Here is a 12,775-nt window from a genome sequence, read left to right on the forward strand (position 1 = left end):
ATTCTGGAACCATTCCTGAATGCCTTTTTCCCTGACAACACCTAGAGGCAATGCCCAAGGTGTAATTAAATTGACACGGTGCCTTTCTACTTATATGAGCATGCACGGGGGTTTACAGCAGCAAAACAAATCACACAGGAGATAAAACATGGTCGTAAAATTAATGCAATTAAAATTAAAATAAATAATGTAATGATGTGAAGATAGGTTCACTCTCTTTCCCAATATTGCCATTTTGGAAACTATCACCAAGCCCAAACTTCCATTTTTCTGCAATGCCCAGCAGAGCAGAGCCAAAGGGAACCACAGAAATAATCTTAGTATGCATTAGTAAAACCCATATAAAACAAGGAATATTTTACTGGGGCAACATATACATTCTGTATATTTTTAAAATTAAAAATAATTTTGATATACATTTGTTCCAAGGGCTCCACTTCAAGATTGACTGCTCTGATGCACGGGACTCAAACGTGACGTTGTGTTCTCCCTCTTCTACATAAACTGTCATCTGAATGCACCTGTCGTTCATACCTGCCTGTAAAACAGCTTTCCCTGGGCATCCAGAGAGGGGAGCGAAGTCATGAAATCACATGTTAAGAGTGGAATTATGTAATTTGCTTAGTACCTTTGATGACATCCTGATGTGCATGACCTCTTTGTGGCTTCTACCAGATTTCCCTAAGTTGATGTACTCCAGAAGTCTTGTGAGTACAGAGTATGGACCTCTTAGGCGCCATTTCCGTATTGGGAAATACGGAAGCTATATTCTGGTAGTCACCAGGTTGGAAGGCTGCTGCGTACAAAATGTAAATATTAAAAATATTTAATGCTCTTCTCTAACTTTTTTTTAAAGAGAGACTATTTATTGTTACTCCTTTTAGTCTGGAAAGAATCTTGCTGGACTTTCATCATCACAATGTCATCCTGAACTGCATCTCCTGTGACTCAAATCGTGCTCAAAAGGTTCCCATTCATCTACCTTTTTCTGCTAGAATGAGACTTCACATTCAACCCTCTTCACCCCAAGTAGGCCTCACTGTACTTAAAGCATCATGCGTGCTTCACTTCCTGTCCCTTAACTACACCAAGCAGTGTTTGGGCGAGGTGTTCGTTGTTTTTAATCCTTCCAATTCCGATTTCAGGATTTTATGCGAGTCAGTGTGGCAAAATGCTTAAGAGAATATCAGCTCATTTGGGAGATACATACATACAGTTCCCTGAGTCTTTAGGAAAAACATTTTATTAATACACATTATGGTTGTGCTTAGTATTATTATCACTTTTTATATCATTCATGTTATTACCGCCTATGTAGTGTTCTTTACCTCCTCCCAAAAACTGTTCACCAAAGGCACAAACCATGAATATATCTAAAAATGTGTTTTACAAAATAAAGAACTCAACCGATCAAAACTCCTGCCTTGGTTGCTTTGCTATTGTGATATCATAATTTGATCATTTTTCACAGCTGCCCCATTCATATATCCTTTTCCACCCTTTGATCCAATGTGTGGAGGGAAAGTGATAGCGCACCTGTTGGCCTTGCCCACTCTTCACTGTCTTTGGCCCAAATTAAGGAAGGACTACATTTGCCAAGAATATCTTCTGCAAGGAGATATCCTGGATTCTCAGCCACAAGCCAAGATTGTATTTGAGTCATTTCTTACCTATGGTCAAATTCAGGGATATCTGTAGAGAGGGGGTTAATATAAAAAGGGGTGGGGCTTCAGTTGCATGGTGGTGGCTGCCCTCTTGACTTTCTTTTACCTCCCTACAGACACCCCTGGCCAAAACGCTGGAAGTTTGGTAGGAAGGGGGCCATAATAATAATCACAATAATTTGGATATATATGTCACCAGCTCCATTCAGATTCAGTGGTTTACAAAATAACAACAACAACAGCAACAACAATACATCCAATGTCATCATAAACCATAAAACATTACAAACAATAAAACATTAAAATGAAGCATTAAAACGTCCATGGGAAACTGTAGCAAAAATCTACCAACATAATTCATTAGCATACTAATCTCCCCCTAGTCACATAATGAGCCGTTTCTCCAATAATCATCATCACATGGATTTCGTGGAATAGAGGAACCCCACATTTGCTATCCATACTTAGTAATAGGGTTCTCTGTGGTTTGTAAGAGCAATACCAAGGTATTTATCAGGTTTTCACCCCAAGTCCCAGTGATGTTCTCTCAATGCAATGGTTCAGAAGTGGGGGCCGCCTTGTGGGGTTTGCAGTCTGTGTAAGACCTGGACTCAGGGGGTTGAACGTAAGGTTGAATGAAAGTTGAATGTAACGTTCAGGGTGGAAGAATGTTCAGTCTTGCTATCACCCCTCAGGGCAGTGTTTCGCAACCTTGGCCACTTGAAGATGTGTGGACTTGAAGTCCACACATTCTCAAGTGGCCAAGGTTGAGAAACACTGCCTTAGAGTCTGATGCACTGTATTTTACACCACCTCAGTTATGAGGTTTCAGACACAGGAAGAGTAATGGGTTTCTGGGGGGCGGGGGCTGGGGGAGGAGGAATAAAAAATTCAAGATGGTGGTCACAACTGCACAAAGTCCTGCCCTCCTTTTGCATGAGAGCAACGTCACTGGTGCAAAGGGGTGGGACTTCAATTGACTTCTTTGACAGCTCCCCTTCCACCCATGGCCCTGAAACATCAAATCCTGTAAGGGGATGACTAATAGAGATTCCATTAATTAAATCAGAGATCTCTTCCACTGTGCAGCACAGAGCAAAAACATTTTAGAGTTCTGGCAAGGTCCCAAAGATACAGAGGTGGTTAATTACCTGCACGAGAAGTTCCAATTTCCTGTCGTCGAGAAGGTGCACTTGACACCGGCGGCCCTCTGTCATCTAGGAAAGGGGGGAAAAAAACCCAGGAGATGAAAAAGCGAGTTTTAACAGATGCTTAATTCACAAGCTTGCCAAACATTGCTGTCAACATGCTGAAGCCTCAGCTGTTCCAAAGGCTGTGTGGGAGCAAAGGGTTTTTTCAAGCCCTGTTGAAGCTTTCACTGGAGCCGGAAGAAAAGGAAGGTTGGAAGGGAGAAATAAATAAGTAACTTGCCCTGTTAGCTATTGGTGCATGGCACATGCTGCCTCTGTTTTGATCCTGCCCTACGCGGGGGATTGTGCCAGGCTAAGAATGGAGTTCATGGAAAAAGCCAAGGGCATCCACCTTACATGACTCCCACTGTCTTTGTTGCTGCAGAGGGAAAGAGCGATGAACCTGGGATTATTTCCAGCAACACAGCCTAGAGGGAACACAAGTGAATGTACATGGAGCAATCCAGAAGAGTTGGCACCAATGGAGGACCTAGCTGGGTTTCTGCCAACCCTACTGCTTCTCTTGTTTTGTCTCTTTGGCACTCATCCTCTTTCTCCCACCCCCATCCTCAGGCCCAGAGTCAAGAGCAGCATTTCTCAACCTTGGCAACTTGAAGATGTGTGGACTTCAACTCCCAGAATTCCCTGCCAGCAATGCTGGCTGGTGAATTCTGGGAGTTGAAGTCCACAGTCTTGCAAGCCGCCAAGGTTGAGAAACACTAAACAAGAGTATAAACAGAGGAATAATCTGAGTATAAGAGTATAATCATGGTGGGACTGATGGAATAGGGAAGGAATTGTGCTAAGACTCCACACTTGGACCTCACTACTTGAAGAATGTAGCAGGGGTCTCTCCCAGACCTCCATCATTCGCGTGCACACCAGCCACACCTCATGCTCTTGACACAGCAAGGATAGAGGTGGTAACAACCACACTGGGAACTATGAAACATTTTTCAAACCTACATTTGGCTCATCTGAATATAGGTTTGGGTCAGAAAGTGAAACATCTCTTAGCTTTGGTGCCCTGAACCAAGATGTTACATATTTTGCAGGTGTGGTTCTTCTCTCCTTTGCCTTCACAACCAGCTGAGCATAAAGCCAACTGAGATGAACTCAACTTAACCACAGAATCCCAGTGAATGTTGCTGTTTAGCAAGGGCAACCAAATTAAAAGAAAGTTATACATGGAACTCTGGCCCTGAACCTGAAGCCCTACAGCATTCCCCAAAAAGGTGGTATGGAGCTGGTGAAGAACAGCTGAAATGAAAAGCCAATCATCCTGAGTATGAACAAAATCATCACTCAGGCAAGAATCCATCAAGAGGTGGGTGGGGGGAGGAGAGAGAAGGCTTCCATGCTCTGGGGAGGAGTGGGGCAAGGTATGATCTGCTTCCTCACCCCCACCTTCTATAAAAAGCAGGTGTTTGCACTGGCTGATGGATGCGCTTTCTTCAGACACCACATCTTTGTCTTGAGGGACTCTCTCTCCCCAGTTTCTATCCATCCAATCTGGTCAGGCAGGATGGGCGTGCTTCAGGTCCCATTGTCTGAAGAATGCCAGTTTGTGGGGCCTAGAAGCTGTGCCTTTTCTGCTGTAGTGCCCAACTTATGGAACATTCTTCCTCTGGAGATCAGGATGGCCCTGGCTCTGCTGGCCTTTCATAAGGCTCTAAAGACCTGGTTCTCTGCCCGGGCCAGGAGCCCTGAGTGTGTGCAGGACCCATTTCTATATTAGTGATTTGGGTTATGATGTTTCTTGGCTGCCTTGCATTTTAATTTTTGCAATGCTTATAATTGTTTTTTTATTCTGTTCACTGCCCAGAGCCACTTGTTGAAATGGGTGGTCATATAAATTGAATGAATGAATGAATGAATGAATGAATAAAATGAACTTGCACCCTCATTTAATGGATTATCATCCAAGCAGGATTGAGGTTGTAGTTGCTCCTTTTTAGCAGGAAATGAGACATCCCTGTGACATAGAACTAGTAAGCATATAAGCAACCGATGGGAATAGGAAGGTGCACAGGCATCAGACTACTGACTGAGCATTTTTTCTGGATTACAGTAGGGACTAAGGATGGAAGAAGAAAGAAGGGGTGATCCCCATTCCTTGTTGAGGGCCTCCTCAAAGTTTGTAACTTCAAAGAGGCTTTTACAAGACCAAGGATCACATTCAGAAGTTGAATTCTGAAGTATTTATACATTCCAAAGAACTAGGAAGTATGGAGGTCTATACATTTGAATCCATCTCCTTTTCCAAGGAGCTCTTGTCAAGGCATATAAGATGGCTTTATTTCATATTCCAAACAAACCTGATTAAATAGGCTAGTCTGGTGAGTTATCCAGGCCCTAGATATTAAGATTATCTGGATTTTTCAAGCAACTATCATTGATTCCCTTTCTATTCTTCAAGAGTGAGAAATCACAATTATTTCCACTTTACATCTAAGAAACCGATTGTGGTTGACCTCTAATTTGGACCTCAGTCTTCATAGTCCAAATTTGATACCCTTTTCTATATTGGGCAAGAGGTCAACAGAGTGATAAATATCATTTGACAAAAACAATATAACAGAAAGTGACCAGGTGGGATCACACACCTTGACACACACCTTGAGCTCTTTTTATCTAGATAAAAATTTGGGGCAGAAAAAGATTTAAGGAACCAATAACCATGGAGACATATGATATTTAAACACAATGAGAAGTAGTCAAGAGTCTGCAATAACATCAGAACACACAGAGATACTGTAATTAGATCACAAGGAAAGCTAAAATATAGAATTATAGTATGATGCATCTAATGCTGACCTGTGTCACTTCAGACCAAGAGTGGTAGATTTTGTTTTAACATTGCCCCATTATTTTAACAAGCATGCTAAAGTGAATGGTCTAGACAGCCCCAGATACTGTATATGGGGAATACTGTTTCCAGAATTCCAGCTATGACCAATGGGAATTGTAGTCCCAACATAGCTGAAAGACAGGAGATCGGTAGGTATTTTCAGGGGTGTCTGCAGGGAGGGTGTCAAAAAAGTCAAGATGGTGGCCACAATGATGCAATCAAATTCCTGCCCCTTTTTTATGTGCATTGCTCAGATACTTTGTAACAGGAGTTTCAAATTCAAATCTTCACAAGGACTGGTTCATTCGCCCAAGGACCACCATACTACACTAATAGAAAAGCCTCCAGTGAGTAAAAAATGAAGAAAATGAAAGGTATTGCGGTGTGCTATTAAACATAAATGTATTAAATTTGAAAAGAGAACTTGAATGTAAAAAAGAGCTGCAAAGCAATGCTTCTTTTGCCACTTAGTTGGCATGGTTTTTCATTAACCAGAGTATCAACATTTGGTTTTATTATTATCTAACAAGATCTAAATTGCTATCTAAAAATAGCTGATACATTTTCAAGATTTGTGCCTACAGAGAATCACTGTGAGCTTCAGAAAATGCCACGGACAGTGAATGTAAGACACCTGCTTTACGGAATGCCCCTTCTGCAAGCCTTCCATGGCCTACTTTGAACAGGCAGGCTTCGTTTTGCCTTAAGGACCTTTCCAAACAACTGATTCCATTACCTTTGCTCTGTCCCACACAACAGACCCTTCATCTGACATGACTGATCGTTTTGCCTCTTTCAAATGATTTTGGATGGGATGCCACAACTTTTAATCATTTTGCCTTGGCCATTTTTGCACTGCGGTTAGTAGTGTGGAATTTCTAGTCCACACAATTCTTTTAACTCCAGGGCCGATGACCTGGGTGACCATTACTTGTTTCTTCTGCCTGAAAACAGCTGACCTACAGAAACGGAGCAAACACCTGGATTCCTGGCTTGTTTACAAGCTACTGAAGAAATGTCAGAGCTTCCTTCTATCTTCTACAGACTGCAAAATGCAACTCTTACGTCTATGTCACAGCATTTCGTTCCACAGCAATAGTTGAAATGACCCACTCTTCCTTATCACACTGAGGCTTCTGCACCTAATAATTCCAAAATTTGCTAACCCAAATTAAAGGTCTTGTTCTACTGGTAGCTTCCAAGTTTCTCAAGTCAAGGAACCCTGCTCTGGCTTTTCTCAGTTAGATGCAGGGAAGGCAAATTTATTGTTCTAGTTATGATAGGATATTATTGGCCATTAAAACTACTTTTGGCTTGGGGCAAAAGGGGGAGTCACAATATTCAGTATAAAGTACTTGAAAGGTCTTTATTAAAATAAGGGCATGAATATGCAAGAGATCACCTAGCAAGACTTTTTTTTAAACTTCTGTTAAAAAAAAAGAGTAAGAGGTATTTTAAATCCTGATCATAATTGTGTGAAATGATCCTTGATAATTTTTAGCAATTTCATTTATTTAAAAGTTCAGCGACAGAGAATCACAGCAGGTGGGAACACCCATCCTAAATGCTAAGCTGAGTTAGACCTGGTTAATACTTGGTGGAGAGACCAGGAGAAAATTCCAGAGGTGTAGGCTAGATGGAAAACTGGAAAAAATCCATCCTGGAAGAAAGCAGTGACAAATCACTTCCATACTACTGCTAAGAAACTCCATGGATGTGTCTTATGTAGGAATGGAATTTGATTCAAATTTTTGAATCATTTACCATTTTTATATCCTGTTTTTCTTTTAAACTATCAAAAAAGCATGTACAGGTGTCTGCTCTTATCCTCACAATAGTAAACACATGAGACTTTGGAGGATTGGCCCAAAGTTGTAAGGAGCAAAGCTGATGAAGAACCAGCAGTTCCCAGGCTAGACAGAATCGTTATGTCAATCTAGATCAAGAGATTCCCGAGGCCATCAAGAGAACAGTATCCATTGCCTTAGAAAGACCAAAGTTTGAATCCTGGGGCATGGACTTAAATAAAGGTTTTTACTTCTAAGTACTGCATGGCTGTGGTAAGCTAGGTGAATCATGGGTGATAACCTACCACCAAGGAAGCCAATTTTTGAGTCTAGTGAGTTGAGATCTATAGCTGAGTCTACATGAAACCTGACATCATGACAGGCAAACGGTTAAACACATAATACAAGAATGTGAGACTGGAGCCTATGATGGGAACTTTGCTGATTTCCTGATGGCAATTGATGCTGCAAAAGACTATATTTGTAATCTTAATGTTTGTTTTTAGTTATAATTGCCCTATGACCAATCTATATTTTCTATATACCTTTTTATATTCCCAATCTTTTTAGTATAACATATTTGTAATATGTATGATGTGCTGCCATGCAATAGATAGATAGATAGATAGATAGATAGATAGATAGATAGATAGATAGATAGATAGATAGATAGATAACCTGACATCATCTAGTAAGCTTCACATTTGGGTTGGGACTTGAACCTGGATATCCCTGCCCCTGGTCCCATGTCTTAACCGCAATACCACACCGGCCTTCCTGAAGGATGTATGTTTGAAGCTACCTTATATATCAAGCCAAGCATTTGTCTGTCCAGACCACTTTTGTCTTCTCTGTGTAGCAGCACTTTCCCATGGACTGTCCAAGACTAATACAAGATGCTTCCTTGGTTTACAGATTCTAACACAGCTTAGATCCAGGTTATCTTAAGAACTGCCTGTCCTAAAGTCTTCAATAAGGCATATTTTGCAGGTCTCAGCAAAACACCCTACTGCTTTTTCTAGGTCTCTATGGTGGATCAGAATGCTGTTGCAGGCCTATCCTTTCCTTATTAAAGTTGAGGAGGCATGTCTTTTACCCAAACATTTTAAATTTTTGAAATTTTAATGCTGACTGGTGGTTTTAACATCTATATTTGTTACCACCATGTCAGCTGGGAGTAGGTGGTGTATGTATTTATAAAACATATATTTTAAGTGGTAAAAGGAAATATGTAAGAGCAATCAAATATGGCACTATCATGGAAATTAAGAGCCTATCTAGTTATCAGTAGCATTTCAGTTCTGCACTGATCTCACCATCAGAAAGTATACTATAATCCAGTGTTTCTCAACCTTGGCAGCTTGAAGATGTGTGGACTTCAACTCCCAGAATTCCCCAGCCAGCCAAGGTTGATAAACAGTGCTATAACTATTGGAAACTCTTTCAATTCATACCCAAAGCCCCTCATTGGGCATCTTATGCTTTAGAAAGTCTTGGTTCTGGTGGCCCTGCCTGTTATTCGTCCATTTCTAAGGATGCCATAGTCTTTACAATCCAGCCCTAAAAAAATAACATTTTTTGAGAAAGTGCCTTTGAGTCAGTCTTGGTGACTGCCTGCACAAGTCCCTGCTGTTGTCTTGGCAAGGTTTTTCAGAAGTGGTTTGCACTGCCTGCTTCCTAGGGCTGAGAGAGAGTGACTGGCCCAAGGTTGGCTTTGTGCCTAAGGTGGGACTAGAATTCACAGTCTCCCGGTTTCTAGCCTGGTGCCTTAACCACTACACCTACCTGGCTCTCAAGAAATAACATTACTTCAAGTTACTCCCTCACCTTTGTGTAGGCAACAGAAGAAACACAGGGACTAATTCCACAAGGGCAATGTACCTTTGTTTCCCTTCCCTGTCTGCCACCCATCTGATTGAATCCTTTCTTCCTTTAGATAAAATCTTATTTGTTAAGTTGCCTCGAAATATGCAAAAATTGCAAGGATTTGGTAGCATCTTTTCCAGCTCTCAAAAGCTTATGCCTTTTAATAACATCAGTTACACAGAAAAGATGCTAGCAGACTCCTGTTTTTTGGCTACTATAATCTAACACAGCTTTCCTCCTAAATTTCTAGGAGAATCTAGAAATCTCTGAATATTTTAGAAAACACTTCTCTGCCTCCAAAGCTCTTTGATGTAAGTTTCCATGGGGTGTTCATGCAGGAAATGAACATATGCTCAAATTTTCCCTTCTATATATGCGCTGAATATGCCTTATCCACATTTCTCTGGGATTGATGGTGATACATTCACCAAGAAGAAAGAAAATTCCTCTTAAAAATATGTGGCAACTCACAGAGCTTTGCCTATTTGCACTAGGAAGCTATTGTTCTTTTAGCTACCTGTGACATCAGCATAAAAGCTCTAAAATCTCATTTACAAATTGCCGAACACTTATCCAGTGTATTTCTTAACTAAGGGTCATACAGAGAAGAGGGCAATTGTTCTGCACTGTTGCACAACATATTTTGGCAACTTAGTGCCTGACCCCTTGATCTTGTCTACAGTTCCAAACATGTGCTAGAAATGTCCCATATTGTGTCCTGGGAAACATGGAAAATATGCTTAGCAAATCACTGCTTAGATGTCAACTTCCTGTTAAATCATCACTATATTAAAGTATCTGTGGAAATATCTGGATTCATCCACAAAGAAGACATTTCTGTGTGGTCTGGGTGTGCATGCACACACTTAATTAAAGCAGCATCAGCAACTGCTTATAGACGAGCAACCCTGACAGCTAAGATGTTCCTTAAGGCTTCAGCTGGAATGATACCTTCACCTCGATTAAATGAAGTGTAAATGCTGTTTACCATGACGACTTTCCATACAACATTCTGCTAGAAAGCATTTGAATTATGGGGCGTTTTTCATGCCTCATCTATTTTTATTTAAGACAGTGTAATAGGAAATAGTGTGCTTATCAGAGGAGCTTCAGAGGAGCGCAAATTCTGATTCCCATGTAATTGTGCCTTGTATTGTTCCTTGGCCATTACTCAAACATCTTGGTTCAAGAATCTGTTATTTCAGAAAGAGCTGCAATGTGATAGATGTTGTGACTTCTTGAAACAAGAATAGTACCCTTAGAGACATGCACCTCCTTCTTGAAACATCTCTCCCAGTCATTAACATCACATTTGGAGTTTAAGATTACGTTACACACTTCTACTGATTAAATTAAAATAATTTGTTCCCAGGTAAGTATTGATAAAAACCAGCCAACAGAAGGTACTGCCTATGGATTGGGAAATCACAATCTAGGTGCCACAAATAGATCACACTTGCAATGTCTCCATCTCATACTTGCTGATCAGAGGATTTCCCCCCGCTGCTGAGATTAAATGTTCTCTACTCATCCCTGAGTCAAAAAAAACTATTGCCAGTTTTGCTCAACAATGTTTTTTTAAAACGGTTAATGCCCCAACCTGAACTACTGGGAAATGGCATCCTCTTTGGCTTAGCTGCTCTTATTCAGATCCATATGATAGCCCCTGAGTCCAAGAAAGATTACATATTTGGTCTTTCTTGTTGACAGGCACCCAGCACATCCATGGGTCGGTCTCATTTCAAGTGATAAGACCAGGGTTTGCACACTCCCAGGGACTATTCCTTTTGACCCTTTCCTCTAACTGCACCCTTTTCTGCACCTATTCTGTTCATAGGCCTAGATTCCTTGGTTATTTTCTGAGTTACTTTCTATAAGACTGCCACATGAGGACTGCAAAAATCTGGACAACCACTGGATAGTTACCAGTCAGAATCTGGTAATTCTAATCTGGTGGTCACGTATGTCTCGGAAGAACAGTTTATCTTGTATTTATGGAGAGGAATCTTCATCATATTTTGACTCCCAAGTTTTGTTCTGTTTGAAGAATGATTTAAGCAGCCAGCAACTTTACAGCCACAGATGCTTAGAAAGAGCTGCATCTGATGTAGAAATTTTGAATTTTGGGGAGTGTGATTCAATACAGTAACCATCTAGGAAGTTTAGCATTGCTTGGGAAACTGCAGTCTAAAGGACTGTTGGTCATCACATGCAACCACTCCCTCTCCAAATCTTGAGTTCAAGCCCACAGTACTTCCAAGAGAAGACACTTGACATTTTAGGAGGTCAGAAGGAGCAAATTATTAAATATGCTGGGAGTGATCATACTAGCTATATTAAATCCATTTGAATAAAGTAAATCAAATTTAGTGTTATCCCCACCCTACCCATCTAATGAAACATTGCCCCTTGCACACCACTCAGTGATCAAGGGCATCTTTGGGACAAAACTGTCCTGAACTTCTAATCTATTCTCAGGCAATACACAACCATTTAGTTACCTTAAATATTGGATTTCTGAATATGCTGTAAGTAGTACCCCTTGTGCCAACAATAAGGAAGGAAAATTTGTAAAAAAATAAAATAAGATAATCCTTGGTAAAGACTGACACTGAAAATAAGTTATTTTTTATCATTCTCTTCTTGCCATCCACGACTTAGCTCATAGGGGGTCAAATCATACGAAATGAGAGGAAAATATTTTATCAAGCTGCTATCTAATCAGGCCTCAAATGAATACAGTAGTGAATTCTCACAATGCAAGTTCACAGTTGTGGTTTTAGGTTGTGTTCAGACTGCTTTGTTTAGTTCTCATACAGTCAGAGGAGAACAGCTTGATATCAGAGCTAACTATTACCAAAACAAAGGATGGGTGGAAACTGGGTCTCCTGCCCCAAAGTTGGGCACATTTTTTCCACCTGAGCTACATTTGGGAGAAAAAAGCACAAGAATGTGAACCTTGATTACACTATAAATATGACTTGTATTTGCTATACAGCAGTTGCTGGAATTCTTTTGGAAGAAGTTCTTAGTTTTTCTATAACATAATTCTGCATCAGAAATTCCTGCATTCTTATGTGCCTATTTAATTTGTTCTAGTTTAGCCGTCTAGGAGAAGCCTGAAATTGATTAATATTAGTCTAATGTTTATTCATTCGCTTCCAACTCTTTGTGACTTCATGGACCAGCCCACACCAGAGCTTCCTGTCGTTGGTTGTCACCACCCCCAGCTCCCCCAGGGACAAGTCCGTCACCTCTAGAATATCATCCATCCACCTTGCCCTTGGTCGGCCCCTCTTCCTTTTGCCCTCCACTCTCCCTAGCATCAGCATCTTCTCCAGGGTGTCCTGTCTTCTCATTATGTGGCCAAAGTACTTCAGTTTTGCCTTTAATATCATTCCCTCAAGTGAGCAGTCT

At 40.8% G+C, this 12,775-nt stretch overlaps 1 protein-coding gene across 3 annotated transcripts in view; it reads right to left on the minus strand.

Moving 5' to 3' along the window:
* The window catches only part of FRMD4A (FERM domain containing 4A), a 291,903-nt gene that overhangs the window by 149,383 nt on the left and 129,745 nt on the right, over positions 1-12,775 (minus strand). For all 3 annotated transcript variants that reach the window (XM_063308199.1, XM_063308198.1, XM_063308200.1), the window contains exon 2: positions 2,816-2,881. In XM_063308199.1, the coding sequence (XP_063164269.1) occupies positions 2,816-2,881 (66 nt within the window). The remainder of the gene's footprint in view (positions 1-2,815; positions 2,882-12,775) is intronic.

Source organism: Candoia aspera, chromosome 7 (genome assembly GCF_035149785.1).
Source record: "Candoia aspera isolate rCanAsp1 chromosome 7, rCanAsp1.hap2, whole genome shotgun sequence".
Classification (NCBI taxonomy): domain Eukaryota; kingdom Metazoa; phylum Chordata; class Lepidosauria; order Squamata; family Boidae; genus Candoia; species Candoia aspera.